General features: G+C 39.9%; 1 protein-coding gene across 6 annotated transcripts in view; it reads left to right on the top strand.

The window, feature by feature from the left end:
- Window positions 1-22,688, top strand: part of LOC141365348 (putative Polycomb group protein ASXL2) — an 83,855-nt gene extending 61,167 nt beyond the window's left edge. The window contains exons 3-12 of one of the 6 annotated variants that reach the window (XM_073869601.1): window positions 8,686-8,794; window positions 10,377-10,515; window positions 12,327-12,481; window positions 13,777-13,891; window positions 15,138-15,278; window positions 15,353-15,513; window positions 15,591-15,687; window positions 15,814-15,919; window positions 16,028-16,661; window positions 18,162-22,688. In XM_073869601.1, the coding sequence (XP_073725702.1) occupies window positions 8,686-8,794; window positions 10,377-10,515; window positions 12,327-12,481; window positions 13,777-13,891; window positions 15,138-15,278; window positions 15,353-15,513; window positions 15,591-15,687; window positions 15,814-15,919; window positions 16,028-16,661; window positions 18,162-19,991 (3,487 nt within the window). In that variant the 3' untranslated portion in view covers window positions 19,992-22,688. Of the gene's footprint in view, window positions 1-8,685; window positions 8,795-10,376; window positions 10,516-11,386; window positions 11,540-12,326; window positions 12,482-13,776; window positions 13,892-15,137; window positions 15,279-15,352; window positions 15,514-15,590; window positions 15,688-15,813; window positions 15,920-16,027; window positions 16,662-18,161 lie in introns of those variants that run through there. The other 5 variants (XM_073869602.1, XM_073869603.1, XM_073869604.1 and 2 more) reach the window with 5 other exon arrangements.
- Window positions 22,689-22,920: the final 232 nt, after the last annotated feature.

The following is a 22,920-nucleotide window of genomic DNA, read 5'->3' on the forward strand; positions in this document are numbered from 1 at the left end:
GTATAGCGCCACCACCAGGCGCCAGGAAGTGTGTCAGTCACAAAGGTGATTTTTTTTCACAGTTCCATGCGATGTTCTTTTAAATACTCCTTCTAGGATTTTCATGCGATTGTTACCAAAAGTGGTCAACATGATGCCGAGACATTGTAGATGATAAATTGCGAAGGGATTTTTGATATCTCAAACGCTGTTCCCATGGCAACCTGTCAAACTTTACTTTTGTTTTTAAGGCATATTTAAACCTTACATCTGCATGCGGTAAACTTTTAAATACTCCTCCTGAGGAAATAATGTGATTGACTCCAGAAGTGGTCAACATAATGGTGAGACATTGTAGATGATAAATTGCGAAGGGATTTTTGATATCTCAAACGCTGTTCCCATGGCAACGCGTCAACTTTGCTTTCACTTTCCAGCATATTTAAGGCTGACTGTTACATGCTGTGAACCTTTAAATACTCCTCGTATGGGATTCATGCGATTGACACAAGAAGTGGTCAACATGATGCCGAGACATTGTAGATGATAAATTGCGAAGGAATTTTTGACATCTCGAACGCTGTTCCCATGGCAATGCGTCAAACTTTACTTTAATTCAGGCATATTTAAGGCTCTTGGCGTGCTTAGATTAACTTTAAATTTGGCACACACATCAGAGTTGTCGGCTGTTAAGTGTTGACAAAAACGTCAGATAAAGGCGTGTCTATTTAGTGGCTCACTAGCGCCCCCGTTTATCTAAAATGTTGGGTTTCATTTACCTACAGTCCCTTAATGGTTAGTCCCCCGATATTTACCCACTTGATGCACTTGCCCACCGTGCATCGTTTTCTCGGAGGCACCGTGTAGCGGTAAATAAACGTGCGAGGGCCCGCCATCGCTGCTTGCAGCTATATTTATTTTTATTTTTTTTAACACTTTTGGGCATTTTGGGTGCCTTAACATACTCGAAAACTCTTGAAATTTGGCACAGACGTTAGAGTCGTTCGTCATTGCGAAAAGACAAAGGCTGGAACACGGGCGTGGCACGGGGGCTCTGTAGCGCCCCCTGTAATGCAAAAACAAACAGTAGTGCACAGATCGGGCAAACATGTACGCACATTTACGAAAGTTGGTACACATATAGAACTCATCGACCCTAACAACTTTCGCCCTCTAACATTTTAGCTCCGCCCAACAGGAAGTCCGCCATTTTGGATTGTTTAAAAAATGCATGCGGTGAACTTTTAAATACTCCTCCTAGAGGATGAATGCGATTGACACCAAAAGTGGTGAACATGATGTCGAGACATTGGACTTGCTAAATTGCGAAGGGATTTTTGATATCTCGAACGGTTCCGCCATGGCGAGGCGACGAATTCATGGCGAATTCAGAGAAACAGGAAGTGTCTAATATCTAAGGCAAAAAATATCTTATTGTGATGCCATGCGGGGTGTTTGTTCGTCTGAAGATTCCGATCGCATCGATGTGCCTATTGTGACTCCCGGGTATAGCGCCACCACCAGGCGCCAGGAAGTGTGTCAGTCACAAAGGTGATTTTTTTTCACAGTTCCATGCGATGTTCTTTTAAATACTCCTTCTAGGATTTTCATGCGATTGTTACCAAAAGTGGTCAACATGATGCCGAGACATTGTAGATGATGAATTGCGAAGGGATTTTTGATATCTCAAACGCTGTTCCCATGGCAACCTGTCAAACTTTACTTTTGTTTTTAAGGCATATTTAAACCTTACATCTGCATGCGGTAAACTTTTAAATACTCCTCCTGAGGAAATAATGTGATTGACTCCAGAAGTGGTCAACATAATGGTGAGACATTGTAGATGATAAATTGCGAAGGGATTTTTGATATCTCAAACGCTGTTCCCATGGCAACGCGTCAAACTTTGCTTTCACTTTCCAGCATATTTAAGGCTGACTGTTACATGCTGTGAACCTTTAAATACTCCTCGTATGGGATTCATGCGATTGACACAAGAAGTGGTCAACATGATGCCGAGACATTGTAGATGATAAATTGCGAAGGAATTTTTGACATCTCGAACGCTGTTCCCATGGCAATGCGTCAAACTTTACTTTTATTTCAGGCTTATTTAAGGCTCTTGGCGTGCTTAGATTAACTTTAAATTTGGCACACACATCAGAGTTGTCGGCTGTTAAGTGTTGACAAAAACGTCAGATAAAGGCGTGTCTATTTAGTGGCTCACTAGCGCCCCCGTTTATCTAAAATGTTGGGTTTCATTTACCTACAGTCCCTTAATGGGTAGTCCCCCGATATTTACCCACTTGATGCACTTGCCCACCGTGCATCGTTTTCTCGGAGGCACCGTGTAGCGGTAAATAAACGTGCGAGGGCCCGCCATATTTTTTATTAGGGCCCGAGCACCGAGGAGCAGGCCAGAATGGCCTGCACCGAAAGGTGCGAAGCCCTATTGGTTTTGCTCGAATTTATTAGGGCCCGAGCACCGAGGAGCAGGCCAGAATGGCCTGCACCGAAAGGTGCGAAGCCCTATTGTTTTTGCTCGGATTATTAGGGCCCGAGCACCGAGGAGCAGGCCAGAATGGCCTGCACCGAAAGGTGCGAAGCCCTATTGTTTTTGCTCGGATTATTATTTTTATTATTATTATTATTATTTTTTTTTTATTTTTTATTTTTTTTAACACTTTTGGACTTTTTGGGTGCCTTAACATACTCGAAAACTCTTGAAATTTGGCACAGACGTCAAAGTCGTCCGTCATCGCAGAAATCCAAAGGCTGGAACACGGGCGTGGCACGGGGGCTCTGTAGCGCCCCCTGTAATGCAAAAAAAAACCATTGATGCACAGATCGGGCAAAAATGTACGCACATTTACGAAAGTTGGTACACATATAGATCTCATCGACCCGAACAACTTTCGCCCTCTAACATTTTAGCTCCGCCCAACAGGAAGTCCGCCATTTTGGATTGTTTAAAAAATGCATGCGGTGAACTTTTAAATACTCCTCCTAGTGGATTAATGGGATTGACACCAAACGTGGTGAACATGATGTCAAGACATTGTACTTGCTAAATTGCGAAGGGATTTTTGATATCTCGAACGGTTCTGCCATGGCGAGGCGACAAATTCATGGCGAAATCAGAGAAACAGGAAGTGTCTAATATCTAAGGCAAAAAATGTCTTATTGTGATGACACGCGGGGTGTTTGTTCGTCTGAAGATTCCGATTGCATTGATGTGCCTATTGTGAGTCTCGGGTATAGCGCCACCACCAGGCGCCAGGAAGTGTGTCAGTCACAAAGGTGGATTTTTTTGACAGTTCCATCCGATGTTCTTTTAAATACTCCTTTTCATTCCTATACTCCTATTCATTCGATTGACACCAAAAGTGGTCAACATGATTCTGAGACATTGTAGATGATAAATTGCGAAGGGATTTTTGATATCTCGAATGCTGTTCCCATGGCAACGTGTCAAACTTTACTTTCATTTTAAAAGCATATTGAAGCCTTTCAGTTCCATGCAGTGAACTTTTAAATACTCCTTCTAGAATATTCATTCGATTGACACCAAAAGTGGTCAACATGATGCTGAGACATTGTAGATGATAAATTGCGAAGGGATTTTTGATATCTCGAACGCTGTTCCCATGGCAACGCGTCAAACTTTACTTTTATTTAAGACTTTTTTAAGGCTCTTGGCGTGTTTGGATTAACTTTAAATTTGGCACACACATCAGAGTTGTTGGCAGTTAAGTGTTGACAAAAAGGTCAGATAAAGGCGTGTCTATTTAGTGGCTGACTAGCCCCCCCCCCCCCCCCCCGTTTGTCTAAAATGTGGGGTTTCTTTTACCTACAGTCCCCAAATGGGTCAGTAACAACATTAAATAGCCCACTGATATTTACCCACTTGAGGCCCTTGCCCACCGTGCATCGTTTTCTCGGACGCACCGTGTAGCGGAAAAATAACGTGCGAGGGCCCGCCATCGCTGCTTGCAGCTATATTTCTTTTTATTATTATTTTTTTTTTTTTTTTTTTTCAACACTTTTGGACATTTTGGGGGCCTTAACATACTCGAAAACTCTTGAAATTTGGCACAGACATCAGAGTCGTCCGTGATCGCCGAAAGCCAAAGGCTGGAACACGGGCGTGGCACGGGGGCTCTGTAGCGCCCCCTGTAATGCAAAAACAAACAGGAGTGCACAGATCGGGCAAACATGTACGCATATTTACGAAAGTTGGTACGCATATAGATCTCATCGACCCGAACAACTTTCGCCCTCTAACATTTTAGCTCCGCCCAACAGGAAGTCCGCCATTTTGGATTGTTTAAAAAATGCATGCGGTGAACTTTTGAATACTCCTCCTAGGGGATTCATGCAAATGACACCAAATGTGGTGATCATGATGTCAAGACATTGGACTTGCTAAATTGCGAAGGGATTTTTGATATCTCGAACGGTGTTCCCATGGCAACGCGTCAAACTTTTTACTTTCATTTTAAAGGCTTATTTAAGCCTGACAGTCGCATGCAATGTTCTTTTTAATACTCCTTCTAGGGAAATAATGCAATTCACACCAGAAGTTGTCAACATGATGCTGAGACATTGTAGACGCTAAATTGCGAAGGAATTTTTGACATCTCTAACGCTGTTCCCATGGCAACGTGTCAAACTTTACTTTTATGTCAGGCATATTTAAGGCTCTTGGTGTGCTTAGATTAACTTTAAATTTGGCACACACATCAGATTTGTCGGCTGTTAAGTGTTGACAAAAACGTCAGATAAAGGTTCCGAACGCATCGATGTGCCTATTGTGAGTCTCGGGTATAGCGCCACCACCAGGTGCCAGGAAGTGTGTCAGTCACAAAGGTGGATTTTTTTGACAGTTCCATCCAATGTTCTTTTAAATACTCCTTCTAGGATTTTCATGCGATTGACACCAAAAGTGGTCAACATGATGCCGAGGCATAGTAGATGATAAATTGCGAAGGGATTTTTGATATCTCGAACGCTGTTCCCATGGCAACGCGTCAAATTTTACTTTAATTTTAGGCATGTTTAAGGCTCTTGGCGTGCTTAGATTAACCCAAAACTTGGCACACACATCAGAGTTGTCGACTGTTAAGTGTGCACAAAAAGGTCAGATAAAGGCGTGTCTCTTAAGTGGCTCACCAGCGCCCCCGTTTGTCTAAAATGTGGGGTTTCTTTTACCTACAGTCCCCAAATGGGTAAATAACAACATGAAAAAGCCCACTGATATTTACCCACTTGATGCACTTGCTCACCGTGCATCGTTTTCTCGGAGACATCGTATAGCGGTAAAATAACGTGCGAGGGCCCGCCATCGCTGCTTGCAGCTATATTTGTTTTTTTTTTTTTTTTTTTTTTTTTTTTTTTTTAACACTTTTGGGGATTTTGGGTGCCTTAACATACTCGAAAACTCTTGAAATTTGGCACAGACGTCAGAGTCGTCCGTCATTGGAGAAAACCAAAGGCTGGACAACGGGCGTGGCACAGGGGCTCTGTAGCGCCCCCTGTAATGCAGAAGAAACCATTGATGCACAGATCGGGCAAAAATGTACGCACATGTACGAGAATTGGTACGCTTATAGATCTCATCAACCCGAACAACTTTCGCCCTCTAACATTTAAGCTCCGCCCAACAGGAAGTCGGCTATTTTGCATTGTTTAAAAAATGCATGCGGTGAACTTTTAAATACTCCTCCTAGGGGATTCATGCGAATGACACCAAACGTGGTGATCATGATGTCGAGACATTGTACTTGCTAAATTGCGAAGGGATTTTTGATATCTCGAACGGTCCTGCCATGGCGAGGCGACAAAGTTGTGGCGAAATCAGCGAAACATGAAGTGTCTAATATCTAAGGCAAAAAAATTCTTATTGTTATGCCAAGCGGGGCGTTTGTTCGTCTGAAGATTCCGATCGCATCGATGTGCCTATTGTGAGTCTCAGGTATAGCGCCACCACCAGGCGCCAGGAAGTGTGTCAGTCATGAACTTTTAAATACTTCTCATAGGGAATTCATACGATTGACACCAAACGTGGTGAACATGATGCTGAGACATTGGACTTGATAAGTTGCGAAGGGATTTTTGATATCTCGAACGGTGTTGCCATGGCGAGGCGACAAATTTATGGCGAATTCAGAGAAACAGGAAGTGTCTAATATCTAAAGCAAAAAATGTCTTATCGGGATGAAACGCAGTGTGTATGTTCGGCCAAGGATTCCGATCGCATCGATGTGCCTATTGTGAGTCTCGGGTATAGCGCCACCAACAGGCACCAGGAAGTGTGGCAGTCACAAAAGGTGGATTTTTTGACAGTTCCATGCAATGTTCTTTTAAATACTCCTCCTAGGATTTTCATGCGATTGACACCGAAAGTGGTCAACATGATGCTGAGGCATTGTAGATGATATATTGCGAAGGGATTTTTGATATCTCGAACGCTGCTCCCATGGCAACACGTCAAACTTTACTTTCATTTTCAGGGATATTTAAGCACTTGGCATGCACTTTGGGTGCCTTAACATGCTCGAAAACACCGGAAATTTGGCACAGACCTCAAAGTCGTTGGCCATTAGGACCGGGCAAAGGCTGGAACACGGGCGTGGCAGTAGGGCTCTGTAGTGCCCTCTGTAATTAAAAAAAAACATTGGTGCACAAATCGGGCAAATATGTAGGCACATGTACGAGAGTTGGTACGTATATAGATCCCATTGACCCGAACAACTTTCACAATCAAACCTATTAGCTCCGCCCAACAGTAAGTCGGCCATTTTGGATGGTTTCAAAAATGCATACGGTGAACTTTTGAATACTCCTTCTAGGGGATTCATGGGATTGACACCAAACGTGGTGATCATCATGCCGTGACATTGTACTTGCTAAATTGCGAAGGGATTTTTGATATCTCGAACGCTGTTCCCATGGCAACGCATCAAACTTTGCTTTCATTTTCCAGCATATTCAAGGCTGACAGTTACATGCTGTGAACCTTTAAATACTCCTCGTATGGGATTCATGCGATTGACACCATAAGTGGTCAACATGATGCCGAAACATTGTAGATGATAAATTGCGAAGGGATTTTTGATATCTCGAACGCTGTTCCCATGACAATGCCCCAAACTTTACTTTTATTTCAGGCATATTTAGGGCTCTTGGCGTGCTTAGATTAATCTAAAAGTTGGCACACACATCAGAGTTGTCGGCTGTTAAGTGTGGACAAAAAGGTGAGATAAAGGCGTGTCTCTTAAGTGGCTCACTAGCGCCCCCGTTTATCTAAAATGTGGGGTTTCTTTTACCTACAGTCCCCAAATGGGTCAGTAACAACATAAAATAGTCCACCGATATTTACCCACTTGATGCACTTGCCCACCGTGCATCGTTTTTTCGGAGGCACCGTGTAGCGGTAAATAAACGTGCGAGGGCCCGCCATCGCTGCTTGCAGCTATATTTATTATTATTATTATTATTATTTTTTTTTTTTTTATTTTTTTTTACGTTTCAGGGCAATTTGGGGGCCTTAACATACTCAAAAACTCTTGAAATTTTGCACAGACATCAGAGTCGTCGGCCATCAAGTCCGGGCAAAGGCCGGACCACGGGCGTGGCAAGGGAGCTCTGTAGCGCCCCCTGTAATGCAAAAACAAACATTGGGGCACAGATCGGGCAAAAATGTACGCACATGTACGAGAGTTGGTACACATATAGAACTCATCGACCCGAACAACTTTCGCCCTTAAACCTATTAGCTCCGCCCAACAGTAAGTCGGCCATTTTTGATTGTTTCAAAAACGCATGTGATGAACTTTTAAATACTCCTCCTAGGGGATTTATGCGATTGACACCAAACGCGGTGAACATGATGTCGAGACATTGTACTTGCTAAATTGCGAAGGGATTTTTGATATCTCGAACGGTTCTGCCATGGCGAAGCGACAAAGTCATGGCGAAATCAGAGAAACAGGAAGTGTCTAATATCTAAGGCAAAAAATGTCTTATTGTAATGATACGCAGGACGTTTGTTCGTCTGAAGATTCCGAACGCATCGATGTGCCTATTGTGAGTCTCGGGTATAGCGCCACCACCAGGCCCAGGAAGTGTGTCAGTCACAAAGGTGGATTTTTTTGACAGTTTCATGCAATGTTCTTTTAAATACTCCTTGTAGAATATTCATGCGATTGACACCAAAAGGGGTCAACATGATGTTGAGACATTGTAGATGATAAATTGCGAAGGGATTTTTGATATCTCGAACGCTGTTCCCATGGCAACGCCCCAAACTTTACTTTTATTTCAGGCATATTTAGGGCTCTTGGCGTGCTTAGATTAACCTAACATTTGGCACACACATCAGAGGTGTCGGCTGTTAAGTGTGAACAAAAAGGTCAGGCGTGTCTTTTAAGTGGCTCACTAGCGCCCCCATTTGTCTAAAATGTCGGGTCTCTTTTACCTACAGTCCCCAAATGGGTCAGTAGCAACATGTAATACTCCACAGATATTTACCCACTTGATGCACATGCCCACCGTGCATCGTTTTCTCGGAGGCACAGTGAAGCGGTAAAAAAACGTGCGAGGGCCCGCCATCGCTGCTTGCAGCTATATTTTAAAAATGTAATTTATGTAGTTGAACAAATAAGTTGTGACACTGATTAAAGTAGCTGATTTTTTATTGTTTAGTGGGACATCCCCTCTTGCCTGTCTCAATGCCATGCTTCATACAAACTCACGTGGAGAGGAAGGGATCTTCTACAAAGTCCCTGGTCGAATGGGAGTCTATACACTGAAGGTTGGTAGACATTTATTTTATTTTTATTTATTCATTTAGCTGAAGCTTTTATCCAAAGTGACTCACAATTGCTATATATGTCAGGGAGACAATGGTTTGTCACAGTGTATTCGAACCCAGGTCTCTCGCACCAAAGGCGTGTGTCTTATTCACTGCGCCATCACCACCTCATTTAAAGCTTTTCAAACCAGAATCGCTTGCATCTCTTCATGCCCCCAACCCCCCCCCCCTCCCCGAAAGAAAAGTCATGGCATAAAACAATTTCAAATTTAATGCGCAAATTCAAAATATGTGTTCGGAGTGTCACGTGTGTTGCTCATGTTTTCAAAATTTGTGTTTGTTGCAAACATATGGTTCATACAGTATGTGAACCATGTGCATCACGTGTTTTGTCAAAATAAGTGCCTGCTACACACGGGTCAAAACCGTTTATGATAAAAGAGACGGTCACCTTCACAAAATACACGCAAGACACTCCCTTAACAGTAAACTCTGATTACGCACGAGTATTCGAGTATCTGGCAAACGCGAGCGTCTCTTTTATCATAAACCCTTTAGACGCGTCTGCAGCAGGCACTTATTTTGACAAGACACATGACGCACATAGGTTCACTCGACGCGCCAAACACATATTTTGAAATTACGAACGACACACATGACGGGCTACTGGCCACCACTGGTTTTAAGCATCCCTGTTGCCAACAGGAATAGTTTTGTGTGTCAGAGATACTCTAATACTTATTTTAATAAAATGTATTTGTTAAACTTGAATGTTGGAAATAAGTGTCTGCCAAATAAACAGATGTGGGTTTTCTGATATGCATTCAGTTTTCTGTTTAAATCAAATTCATATTTGTTCATATTATCTTTACTAACACATAACTTTACCAATTACTGTAGCAGTTAATTCATGCTTATTACTCAGGGCTCAACATAAAGGACTGCCCAGGTGGCCCGGGGCAAGCGTGAGAGACGTTCGGGCCATTAAAAAGTATTGTAACTTGCCCGATCGGGCCAGTGCTTCACCCTAAGTCACTAAAATATATTTTCTCCAATGCATATTATTTAACATCTTGGAAGCAGACATTTATTTCGGTAAAACACGACGAAAGAAACAATGCAATATTTTGCACAGTTTGCTGTCAGTTTACAGTTAAAGCAGAAGAGCTGGGAACCTTTTTTCATTGGAACATGTCTGTTGTATATGTATACAATTATATTTGACTTTTGAATTATTATTTGTAAATATGTGACACTGACATTTTTTTATTGGGGCCAGTGAAAATTTTGGCAGGGCAAGTAAAAACATGAACCACTGGCCCGGTGAATAAAAAATTATTTGCGTTAAGCCCTGTTACTTGTAAATAATATACTTTTCTTGCGATGAAATGATCTTTATAATTTACAATATTTACATACAGTATTTATGCTGTGCATGTTCTCATGTTATATTTCACATGCCAATCCTTTGATGTAATTTACATAAGCAGTAATGTAATTTTAAATGTGTTTTTAAATTAGCATCTGCCCTTTTGGTATGTCTGGCCACTGATGTATGTGGTTTGTGTTTGCGTGTGAGCAGAAAGACACTGCAGATGTGGTGAAGGAACTGTCAGAAGAGGTTTCAGACGACAGCAGCGACAACATGTCTGATACCCCATGTACAGAAAATAACAGCACCAACAGCAAAGATGGACGCAGAGGAAGGTGGACAAGGAGAGGTAAAAAAAATTTTAATAGCAATATCTGGTTAATTAAACTAGGTGTGTAATTTATCAACAGCACCAAATGATGTTGCAATAAAACTTTATATACTTTAAGAACATTTCCCCCATCTTTAATTCGTTTGACACACAGATAACTCGTGCCATAAATGTACACTATTGTTTTTTTTTTTTTAATAGTGCAATAACGTTATTTGGGAGAATTAGTCTAGAAATAGTTGACTCGGTTGTCTCTGCATTTTAATATTGCAAAAACGTTAGTATTTTTGCACTAAAACATGCTTTAGTTATGTATTTACGCTTGCATCAAAACATTAAAACTCTACAACCAACATACTGCAAATTTAATTAGTGGGTCAGAAAGCCTTGCTAAATTATAACAAGTCAAATTAGATGTGATTTAAGTGCTGTTAGAGTTTTGCCTTTTATATGATTATTGAAATGTTTCATCCAAAGATAATCCGTGATCAAAAAGCTTATAAATCTCTAAATCTTAATCAATTGTTATGGGTTTTAATGGCCAGTGCCAATAAATAAATAGAGTAAGGTGAAAATGGACAGGGCTGTCAGTAGATTTTAGAACAACCGACTGGTAATTGTCCACTTAGAGAATATAAAATTGCTAAGCTAAACATCAGCTAACTATTGGTTTTACCTGATATATTGGTCTACCACTAATATTAAGGCAGGAATATTTTTTATATTTAAAGACAGTTCAGTTATATAAAAATTTTCATGTCATTGCAAGGGATGCAGTATGCAGTCTGATACATGTGTATATGACATCATAGCTTAGCTCCACCCCTTTCAAGTCAAATTATCCTCTGAATGCAAAACACAGGAAATTCAGCTTGGTTGTTTTTCTTTGCATACTACTATGATACTACTTCCTCATTTGAGAGAAGTACGACGCTATCTAGCCAAACACAGGCTTTACATCAAGCCTTCTTGCAGAAATGTTCATATAAGTATTTCATAAAAATGCACTTGAGCATTGTGAATTCATGCAGAACCAAGTACTGTAAGTAACATTTTTATCTATTAATGTTGAAAATGGAAGGATTGTTGGTCAAAGAGGAAGAAACAAACTCTGCAAATACCAGGAAATTATAATAATTGCAGTGGCAGCATATTATTCATGAGCATTGTTGGTTTATTTGATTTGAAGTATTTGGTTTGATAGATTTAAAGTATGTAATCAAAGTGTTGGAAATTTTATGAATAGTTACACTTTTGCTTAAAGTGCTTGAATGACTTTTTTGTATTGTTGTAATACAGTTAAAGACATTGTGGTTGAATAGAAGTTTATGATTGTTGTATGCTAGAAGTTTATAATGAAATTCTGGAGTTTCATTTATAAAGCGTGCCATTTTCCACGCAAAGGTTGTGATCTATAAAAAAACAAACTTGCTGGGAGAATGGGCTTGCAAAGTGGGATCTGAGTATAATTCATGTACGCACACTTGCAGGTGATCTGTGATTTATAAAGGGAACATTGCTTTATTTTATAAGTCTTAATACTTTTTAGCGTATCCCATTTTTGGCTTTTGTGCGTACGTAGAATTTTAGTATGGATCATACGCAGTTTTAAAAATGAGGCCCCTTGTCATTTTATGTTTTGTTGCTTATTGATGTCCTTCTGGACACAGGTACAATCTGTTAAAAATATTTTCTGTATTGTGTATTTGGATTGAAATTATTTGCCATTGAAAATTGAAATTAAGTTTGCATGCATGTTCATATGTGGGTAATTCATGTGTACGATGTACAGATATGCACTTACTATATTGTTTTCCTATGATCCCCAGTGTCCTCAAAACTACAGTCTCAGCCATCATCTCCGCAGTCGCGCTGCGCATCTCCATCAGTCTCTAGCAGCAAACTCATGTCCCCATCACAGAAACACAGCAAGAAGGCCCTTAAACAGGTGCTGCCATTTACACCTGCCATTACTGAATCGGGGGTGAATTGTGATTTTATACCAATATTTTCTGTATTTTATACGATGATAATTTTTTCTTTTAGATAATCTACTTTAATTAGATGTGAAAACCCAGCTAAAGTCATTTAGATTTACTGTTTTCTACACAAAATACGTAATGTGATGAACATTCTGTGAAAATATAACTTTAAAGGGACACTCCACTTTTTTTGAAAATATGTTAATTTTTCTGCTCCCCTAGAGTTAAACATTTGATTTTTACCGTTTTGGAATTCATTCAGCTAATCTCCGGGTCTGGCGGTAACACTTTTAGCATCGCTTAGCATAATCCATTGAATCTGATTAGACCATTAGCATCGCGCTAAAAATAACCAAAGAGTTTCGTTATTCTTCCTATTTAAAACTTGACTCTTCTGTAGTTACATCCTGTACTAAGACAGACAGAAAATTAAAAGTTGCAATGATATTATGCACTGCCTGAAAATAGTCCGCTGCTATTGAAAGTTACCAAGGGGACTATTTTTGGGCAGTGCGTAATATCATTGCACCTCCTGCAGCCATGTTACGGCAGCAATGTCCTTGATTATTACACCAGAATGAGAGTATAGTTTCTAGCAATATCTGCCTAGAAAATCACAACTTTTAATTTTCCGGAGAATGAGCATATTTTCAAAAAAGTAAAGTGTCCCTTTAATACTGACTAAGGCCATGTCAACGATTGGAAATAAAGTAAAATCAATGATTGAAATTAAACTTTGATGCTTCAAATCTCATAATTAAATTGAGACTTTGGTCTGGGTTTCAAGGTCAAGGTCACATTTAATCATACCAAATGAACAAGTTTCACTTTGTATATCATATAAAACAAAAAGTCTTAAAAAGCGTTAAAATTAACGAAAAAAGTAAGCATATTAAATAGATACACGTTGATTGTTCCAAAACTTGTTGATTGTTGCACATCAATTAAATTTGTTTTATTGCGGAAGGTTGTGTCATTGCTTGCAACTTCACCTTGTGCCTCTCCACGTCTCAGACAACTTCATCTATGCCTCAGCATGTATAGAAACCAATCGTTTGCAATCTCACATTTCTTTTTTGCTGTCATGTGCAAATACAATGAAGCAGTCTTGTCCACATAACCTACAGTATACTGTACCTACTGTGATATATATATATTGTTTAGCATGGTACTATATACCATCACATAGTCCAACTATGATATTAACCACTAACCTTGAGTTTTTGAGGTCCTCTGTTGTTGTCATGGTAACCTGTGTCATGTAACGTGGATTTATGGGAATTCTTCTTTTTTGCAGGCACTCAAACAACAGCAGCAGAGGAATCAGCGAAGGCAGTGTGGAATTCCTACCACCTCAAGTCCACGGCTGCTCCTCAAGGCTGACACATCCACCTCCAAATCCCGTACATTCAGTATTTTATGCCGTTTGTATGATTTCACAATACATTGTTTGATTAATTTAAAAATGATAGCTGTTTAGATGTAATAATACTTTTTCTTCATAGGGGTATCATGTATGAAACAAAAGGCATGCATGTTATCAGTCAAAAGTTTGAATGCACCTTTTCATTTAATAACAATATTCGAAGTATGAAATACAGCGGGGAAAATAAGTATTTGACACATCAGCATTTTTATCAGTAAGGGGATTTCTAAGTGGGCTATTGACACAAAATTTCCACCAGATGTAGCCATCAAGCCAAATATTGAATTCATACAAAGAAATCAGAACATTTAAGTATACAAGTTGAGTCTTAATAAATAAAGTGAAATGACACAGGGAATAAGTATTGACCACATAAAGATAATAAGGTGCAAAATGGCATAGAAAGCCAGGAGATCTTAAGATCATGGGAATCATACATGTATACAAACTTTTGACTGGTGCTGTACAGCAGAAGTCTCTTCTGGCTTCTGAAGGGATGCTATTTTGTAGAATTTGGGTAAGGCCCAAGGGTCTCATTATAAAACTGTGCGTAGGATCCTTCCTTAAAATGGCATACGCCAAAAAATATTAAGACTTATAAAACAAAGCAATGTTCCCCCTGCAAGTGTGCATACATGAATCATCCTCAGATCCCACCTAGCAAGCCTATTCTCCCGTCAAGTTTGTTTTTTATAGATCACAACCTTTGCGTGGGAACTGCTGTACGCAAGATTCCTGCCCCGTTTTGTGCGTATGCACGCTTTATAAATCAGGGCCCCTGAACCTGATTCAGCTAAATGAACCTGTCCTCCTCTAATAATAACCCCATATGGGTCAAGCAGCTAATTACAACCTATAGTTACATTTTTAAATCAGGTGTCAGTGTTGTGTTGTGTGTGACTGTCGCCACAAAACGAAAGCATGTTTTGGCGGACACTTTGGATGACCAAGTTAGAGTGACAACAAATATACCCTGAATACACCTAATTTTTCCTGGGATTGTACCCATGTTTTATAAGTTGAAAGATATGTTAAGCCAATCAAAGTGTTAAGGATTATTTGAAATGTTTATGCAGGGGGTTTAGATTAGGCTTGTGGCTAAACCGGACAGTGGCCCTCAAGGAGCAGGATTGAGACCCCTGCTGTACATAATATAGAATACATACAGTACAGTTGATATTGAAGTTAGGTTAAAATTTGTAAAAAAAGTTTTATTTTTAAATGTCCTGCAGCCTGGGAGCTCAAACAGGCCGAGCGTTGCCCTGCTAGTCCACAGAATTCTACCTCCAGCTCATCGTCCTCTATCAAAACAGATGCGTGCCACACAGCTGGTGCCCGAAAGGTTTCTCAGCGCACCAGTCGGCTCAGCGCCAGTGAGTTTTATTACTTATCAATGTCATTTGTGTTAGCACATACAATTATGTAACTGACCATGTTTGATTTTCAGGACAACTGAGGCGTACGAAGTGTGAGATAGATGTTGAAACACCAGACTCTATCCTTGTCAACACCAACCTGCGAGCATTGATCAATAAGCACACGTTCTCAATGTTACCTACAGATTGTCAACAAAAGCTTCTTAAGATGCTCCCAGAGGTTGACCAGCAGGTAGCAAAACGCAGACCATCCCTGCTTTGTTGAACATGTTTGTTAAGTTAGGCTAAATTTTGGTTATTTTTTTTCAGGCTAGTATGGATGGAGCATTGAAGGTGACTAGTTCAGCTTTGAACAATGAGTTCTTTACATCTGCAGCACAATCGTGGAAGGAAAGACTGGCGGAGGGTCAGTTAATGTCTTGGCTTATCAGTAATACAATTGTACTGTTTTTTGCTTGCTAAAACAACATTTAATAATGCGAATGACTTAAGAGTCAATATGCAACTTATGCAAGCTGTTTTGTAATCTCAGGTGATTTTACACCTGAGCTGAGATTGAGAATACGACAAGAAATTGAGAAGGAAAAAAAGGTGGAGGCTTGGAAAGAACATTTCTTTGAAAGCTACTATGGTGAAAAGTACGCCAGCCACCACCACCACACTGGACAATAAAATCAGTTAGCATCTACTTTTTTGTTGTAATCATTCATTTAATATGTTCTGTCTCAACCTGCTTGTTGTTCTAGTTCTGGATTGAGTATCGAAGAATCCAGAGAGCTGATAGAGGCTGAAGACGTTCCTGAACCAACTAAAAGCACAGTCCCATCAGAAAAGCCAGAGATTGTGAAAGAGTCACAGAAACAAAGCCCTGTGGCGGAGGTCAGCCGCATGGAGTTGAGGTCCAGAGATGTCAAACCAGCAGTAACACATTTCTCTCCTGAGGAGCCAGTAAAACATTCAATTTCAGAGCAAGTACAATCAACCCCAGACAGAAAGGAAGCAATGGAAGAAGTGATTCCAAAATCTCCTATTCAGAAAGTAGCAGAGCCCACACCACAAAGTGAAATAACACTGGAGAATGACATCAGATGTAAGACTCCAGAAACACCTTTAGAACCAGTGGACACCTGTTTGAATGAAAACGATACACCTATTACTAAAGACGAAGGCCCTGTGGCTGAGGTTGGACAGACAGTAATAGAGAGGAACAAACCTGGATCTCCAATACCTGCCGTCGCATCTGAACAACTGAAGAGGAAACTTTCCAGTGAACAGGATACAGAACTCGTAACAGAGAAAAAGCCTCGGGTCACTCCACTAGAAGTTTCACCCCCAGTGACAGCTAAAGAAACAGTAGAACAGAGAGTACCTCCACTCAAAGTAAGTTTTATATTTATTTCTTAGATTTGTCATCAGTTGCTAAGGCCACTAAGTATTGCTAAGTATTATCGTTGCTCAGTTTGAGTATGGATTAGAACAAACCCATCCCGAACCCTTTGTACTGTAGATGTTGTGCAACATGGAAGATGTGCTACTTACCGGCCTAGTTGATCATGAAATATGAAAAAAATTATTAAGATTTAAAGGCGGGGTGCATGATCTCTGAAAGCACATGTTGACATTTGAAATCACCTAAACAAACATGCCCCTACCCCTATAGAATCTTAGACCTTCTTTTGATAGACCCGCCCCACACATACGCAACCCAGGCAACGATGTCGGTTGGTGGACATCCCTCTTGCTGCTGATTGGCTACAGGTGTGTTTTGTTACTCGCCCCGACTCTCTTTTCCAAAGTTTTTTAAAGGACTAGTTTACAAATTTTCCTGATAATTTTCCCATGTCATCCAAGATGTCTATTTCTTTCTTTGTTTCCTCAATAAGAAATCATTTTTTTGAAGAAAAACATCCAGGATTTTTCTCCATATAGTGGACTTCAACGGACCCCAGCGGTATTGTCCAACTTGCAGTTTTATTGCAACTTCAAACGTCTCAACCGAAGCATAAGGTCCTTATTTAGCAAAATGGTCATCATTTTTGCCAGAAAAAGAAAAATATTTACTTTATAACTACAATTTCTCGTCTTGCGCTAGCTCTGGGCATCTGCGACTTTACGTATTACGTAATCACGTCGAAAGGTCACGCATGCCACTTCCAGGTTATGCACACGTTCGGACCATTTTAAACAATAAACTGACACGACTACGTCAATTCCTCTTTCTCCTCACTTGTAAACATTGGAGCGGTGGTTCTGTATACGTCATCTGCGACCTTTCGAAGTACGTAAAGGCGCACCCCAGTGCAAGACGAGAAATGCAATTTTTTGGTGAAAATGACGATCATTTCGCTGGATAAGACACTTGTGTCTCGGTTGGGATTGTTTAGAGCTATTTGAAGTTGCAGTGAATCTGCAATACTGTTGAGCTCCATTGAAGTCCACTTTATGAGGGAAAATCTTGAAATGTGTTCCTCAAAAAACGTAAGTTCATTTCGACTGAATAAAGAAAGACATAAACATCTTGATGTCATGGGGGTGAGTAAATTATCAGGAAATTTTGTTATGACAGTGAACTAATCCTTTAAGGTCTTTGCACACTGAAGTCATTTCGAAATTATCGTAAGTGTTTTTCCGTATTCGTCATCCTAAAAATTTGTCATGCACAGAAACCTTGCACACTGTCTTTATAACGTTAACACTATACACGCTAGTACTCCCTAGCAACCACACAGAACACTTTATCATAGCATGTCTTGGCAGCCACCCATTACATCTTAGCGTTATGATGGCTAGTTTACTGCAATGCATTAATTAGGTAAAACTGAAAGTTAACTACAGTGGTACTTTGATAATAACACTGAAACACTCTCTAAATATTTGCAGATACCAGTGTCACGAATTCTCTCAGCTCCTGCATCTTTTGAGCAGACATCTCCAAGGACTCCTATCCCCTTGACACCACCTTGCATTAGACCTGGTCGTACTGGGGCACGGACTCTTGCTGACATCAAGGCAAAAGCCCAGTTAGCGCGGGCACAGCGTGCTGCCGCAGCAGCAGCCGGATCATCAAGTGGAAGTACCAGTACCTCCACACCCTCCCCAGTTCGATCCCTGTCAGAAGAGTTTTCACCAGCAAGCAGCAGAAGTCAATCTGTCTCACCCATAAAACAGAGCTCTGGATCTCCTGCTCCAGATACTTCCTCACAAACGCCTCCTTCCTCAGGTTCCTCTGGACACTCAGATGTTGGTTTTACTCAAGGCCTATGTGCCAACCAGGCTTCTATAAAAGCAAATCGATCTTTGCTGGGGTCCCAAATCACACAGTGTGCATCGAATCCATTGGTAAAGGAACAGTATAGCCTCAGTGCTGAAGGAATTGTAGCATCTTCTAGTCAGGCAGAAAACATGACTGTCTCAAACGCAGTTGCACAAAACCAGAGAGCACATCAAACATCTGCAATGACCAAGCCTAGCTCTTCAATCCCAGCAAATAATCCTCTGGTCACACAGCTTCTTCAGGGTAAAGAGGTTCCTTTGGAAAAGATCCTTCCAAAGCCACTAGCCAAGATGGAGGTTCAATCTGTGGCCATTTCTGCTAGAGATAAAGGGAAGATTTGTGCCTCAACAGCTGGGTTAAAAAAGGAGAATCCTAGAAACCAAGAAGATGCCAAATTTGGGCACCAGGTTCCTTCTGGTCAGTCTATGATACAACTTAGATCTCCAGTAAGTGTGGACAAACTGTTCAAAACCACTCAGGACCAGATCCTTCAGCCACTAAGGCCCAAATGTGAGCAGAAACAAACTGGTTCAAGCCACCAACTCTCCCAATTTCAGTCTGTTCAGTTAGGACCCCCTGAGGGCAACCAGGACCAGATGAGTATTCATCTAGGCATCTTTGGGCGAAAGAGGATGGCCAAGCCAGCAATGACGGGACACTACCTCCTCAACGTTTCCACTTATGGTAGAGGGTCTGAAAGCAGCAAAAGGCCACATCAAGTTAATAACACAGTCCTTGTTAACTTGAAAAAAGAGAAAATTGAAGATGAGAGTGTGAAAGGAACCTCATCTGGAGGACACCTAAATTCTCCAAGGGTCAAAGTAGAACCGCAGGGATATTTTGAGGGCGTAGCACCACAAACCTGTTCCGGTGTAAAATCTGAATCTCCGTCAACAAGCTGTTTATCCAACAAAGTAAGCACTTCTACTCGAACCAAAGAAACTTGCTCAAGAAAGCAGCTTGATAGCTGCAGCAGTTTACAGGGTAAATCAGAGCCATATCAGTTAGCTGACAGTCACCAACACACGTTCACTTCTCAAAAAACACAAAATGGCCAAGAACTTGTTATTGGCCCACAGTATGGTGGAACCATCAGCATGACCGTTCCACACACACTGAATAACAGCATAGCCGACACTCCAACCTCTCCAACTGCTGTGTCCTGCAGTGGCGACAGCAGTGCGGCTGGTGGAAGCATGATGTCTTTTTCCGTTACTGTCACTGCCATACCTGCTGGTCACCTACTGGATCAGAGCAACCAGGGTGATACCTCACCTGAGCAAGCCTTCATAGAAACCTCTGGGATGGAGGATGTACAATCAAAGTGCTACTGTCGGCTAAAGGCCATGATTGTGTGCAAGGGATGTGGCGCATTCTGTCACGATGATTGCATTGGCCCATCCAAACTATGTGTCTCATGTTTGGTGGTACGATAATGGTTATGAGGATTACCATCAACTGTGATCATTCAAAAAGCAATTACAATGAGGATAACAGTGTCTGTTGCTGTGGTAAGCTATTCATGTGGCTATTGTGCTGTTTGTACTCCTTGTTTTTCTTGCACACGTACATGTTAAGCATGGTATGAAATCTGTGCAACTCCGATTCATTCTTCCCCTCTCTCATTGAGCACCTTGTTTAGACTGAAAACTCCTTGAATACTGGCAATATTATTAAGGCTCGTTCTTTTTGTTATATTTTTGTAACAAAGTTTTAGAAATGAAAATCGATTTACTACTATTTTTGTAGATGTAAAAATCATTATTACCCCATATGTTTTTGGAAATTATCTTTCACAATCAATTCACACTAGCATGCTGAAACAGGCAACACCAATGTTTAAGTTTTGCTTATCATGCAAAACTGTTTGTTTGTTGGTTAGGTTAAGCCTTTAAACCGGAAACTGAGATACCAGTTACTTCGCAGAATTACTGTGAATATGTAAACCTAATAAATTAACCTAGGCTTATATATGGTACTGTTAAAAAAACATTATTTATAGAACAGAAGGGAGTTTTGTTGAGTAAATTAACAGGCTAGAACTTCTCTTACATATGAGGGTTTTTTTTGTGTGTGGGGGAATATAAAAAAAATTTATATTGATAATTGACAATGGCAATAATTTGTACATTTTAGAGTATTTATACAGTTAGTCTTGTTCTTTATAAATCTCAAAGAGCATTATTGTCCCTTTTATCCTAAATAATAGATTTATTAGGGTTGCACTATTTATGTTCGGAAAACTGCAAAGGACTTGAACACACTTTGCCGATTATCTATACATTCGAAAATGGCAACTGTTAAAGATAAGTAGAGTTGAAGCACTTATAATCGTACCCTCTCAGGAGCAAAACCAGGTCTTAATCATTTCAATAGCCTTTGTCTAATCATGTAAGTTGTTTACGTCACACAAGTGACATTGCCTCTAAATGGAATAGTAGATAGTAGTCCATATAACTTTAGTTTTTTGCGTTAAATCAGAATCAGAGGAAAAAATAATGCTGAGCAATGAAGTAAAACCTTTTGAGAAGGAAAATATGAATGTTTTATATTGTAAATAGTGACTTTCTTTGCGATTATACTAAAAATCCATTTTCAAAAAGCTTTTCTGTATCTTGCCTAAACATATCCGATTGTCTACCTTACTCGAAGGGTTTTATCTTTGTAACCGTTTATACACAAATACTTTTATTCATTTTTCAAAATTAAATGTTGTGTACTGTCCTGAAACTACGGAGCCCCTAAGGGGACATGGAGCAAAAATTAAATAGTGTAGTTTCGCGTGCTCACGTGAAACTAAGGCGTGCGCATGTGAAACTATCGCGTGCGCACATGAAACTACTGCGTTTAGTTTTGCATGCGTACGTGAAACTATATCGCGCGCGCACGTGAAACTAAACTTAAGAAAATCTGCACATGAAGGTTTCGCGTGAGCACATAAAAACTAAACTTTTGATTTTTTCACTCCAATGTCATCTTAGGATCTTGGTATGAAACAATCCTGCTAAACAGGTACATTTTGATACAGGTAATCTAACAAACTAGTTGTTGCATCTTTGAATCAGTCATTTTTGGTTCAATCATTTGCCTTCCAGGCAAGAAATGTTAAAGATTTTAAATAAAATTTGCTTGGTAATATACCAAAGTCAATGTATGGGGACTAGATAATCAGAATTTGTTTGTAATGTCTGTCTAGTTAAACAAAGTAATATATTTTAAGTAATATATTTTAATAAAAGTCTATTTACAAAACATTTAAGAAACAGGGTATTTGCTATATCTTTATATTGGATGTCCCATTTTGTTATGTACATCTTTGTCCAAGGTGTACATTGACTTTTTTACAGTTTTGTACTGGGCCCATTGTGATAGTCTGACCCCTTGAGTCTTTTGGTCTTTTTGTTGTTGCTCACTTTTTATGTGTCGGTCATTTACAGATCACTTTAATGATTACTAAATGACACAAAGAAAAGTTCTATCAGGTGTTTGTGTTGTATGAATAAAACTTAAACTTGCTTGGTGTTTGGGTTGTGCTAAATGTTTCTGGATGGGATAGAGTTTGTTTACTTCGTCAGTCGCTTACTATAAACTGTTGCTTTCATTTCCATGTGTATTTATATGCCACATTTAAACACACAAGAGACTCGCTAGACAATAACTGTGATACGTCTGTTATACAAAACAGCAGGCCTTAGAAGTGATTTCATTTTTAGTCCCAAAGCTGATGTTTAGATTAATTCTTTGACATGTTGCAAATTGTCAGAGCTACAAACAAGCAACTCTTGAGAGTTGCAATGCATGACTTTCCATTTTACCACCAACTTTATATGCCTGTGATATTTTACAAAAGTTACATTTTTAATTCATGTTTGAGTATATTCCTCTAAAATCATGTGATTATTAATGCAGGAGGTCTTGATGTTTCAGAATCAATAAAACAGCTCTTTATCAAAAGTCACGGGGAAAAGTTTGTCTGAGTTTAGAATTGCTTCCACTGTGTATGTTGTGTTAAAAAAGTCAAATATTTTATGTAAAATAAAGGTGAATGTAAAATAGTAATTGTAATAAGCACTTGTAAACAAAGTGTATTTTATCAAGAAACTATATAAATAAAAGAAAGCAAAACAAAAGAAGTGATGGGTGTTTTTATCTTATACCTTATATTAGATATTGTCTGATATACCATATATATTTAATTATAATTGGTAACCACACTCAAAAAAAAAATGGTGCTAATAGCACTAAAAGCTCGTAATCATAGGGGAACCATTTTAAGTGCTCTATAGCACCCATGAAGAACCATACAGGGGTGATATAGCATCATTATAGCACAATATGGTTCTGCACAGGTACTACATAGGTGCT

The sequence above is a fragment of the Misgurnus anguillicaudatus genome, chromosome 7 (assembly GCF_027580225.2).
Source record: "Misgurnus anguillicaudatus chromosome 7, ASM2758022v2, whole genome shotgun sequence".
Classification (NCBI taxonomy): Eukaryota; Metazoa; Chordata; class Actinopteri; order Cypriniformes; family Cobitidae; genus Misgurnus; species Misgurnus anguillicaudatus.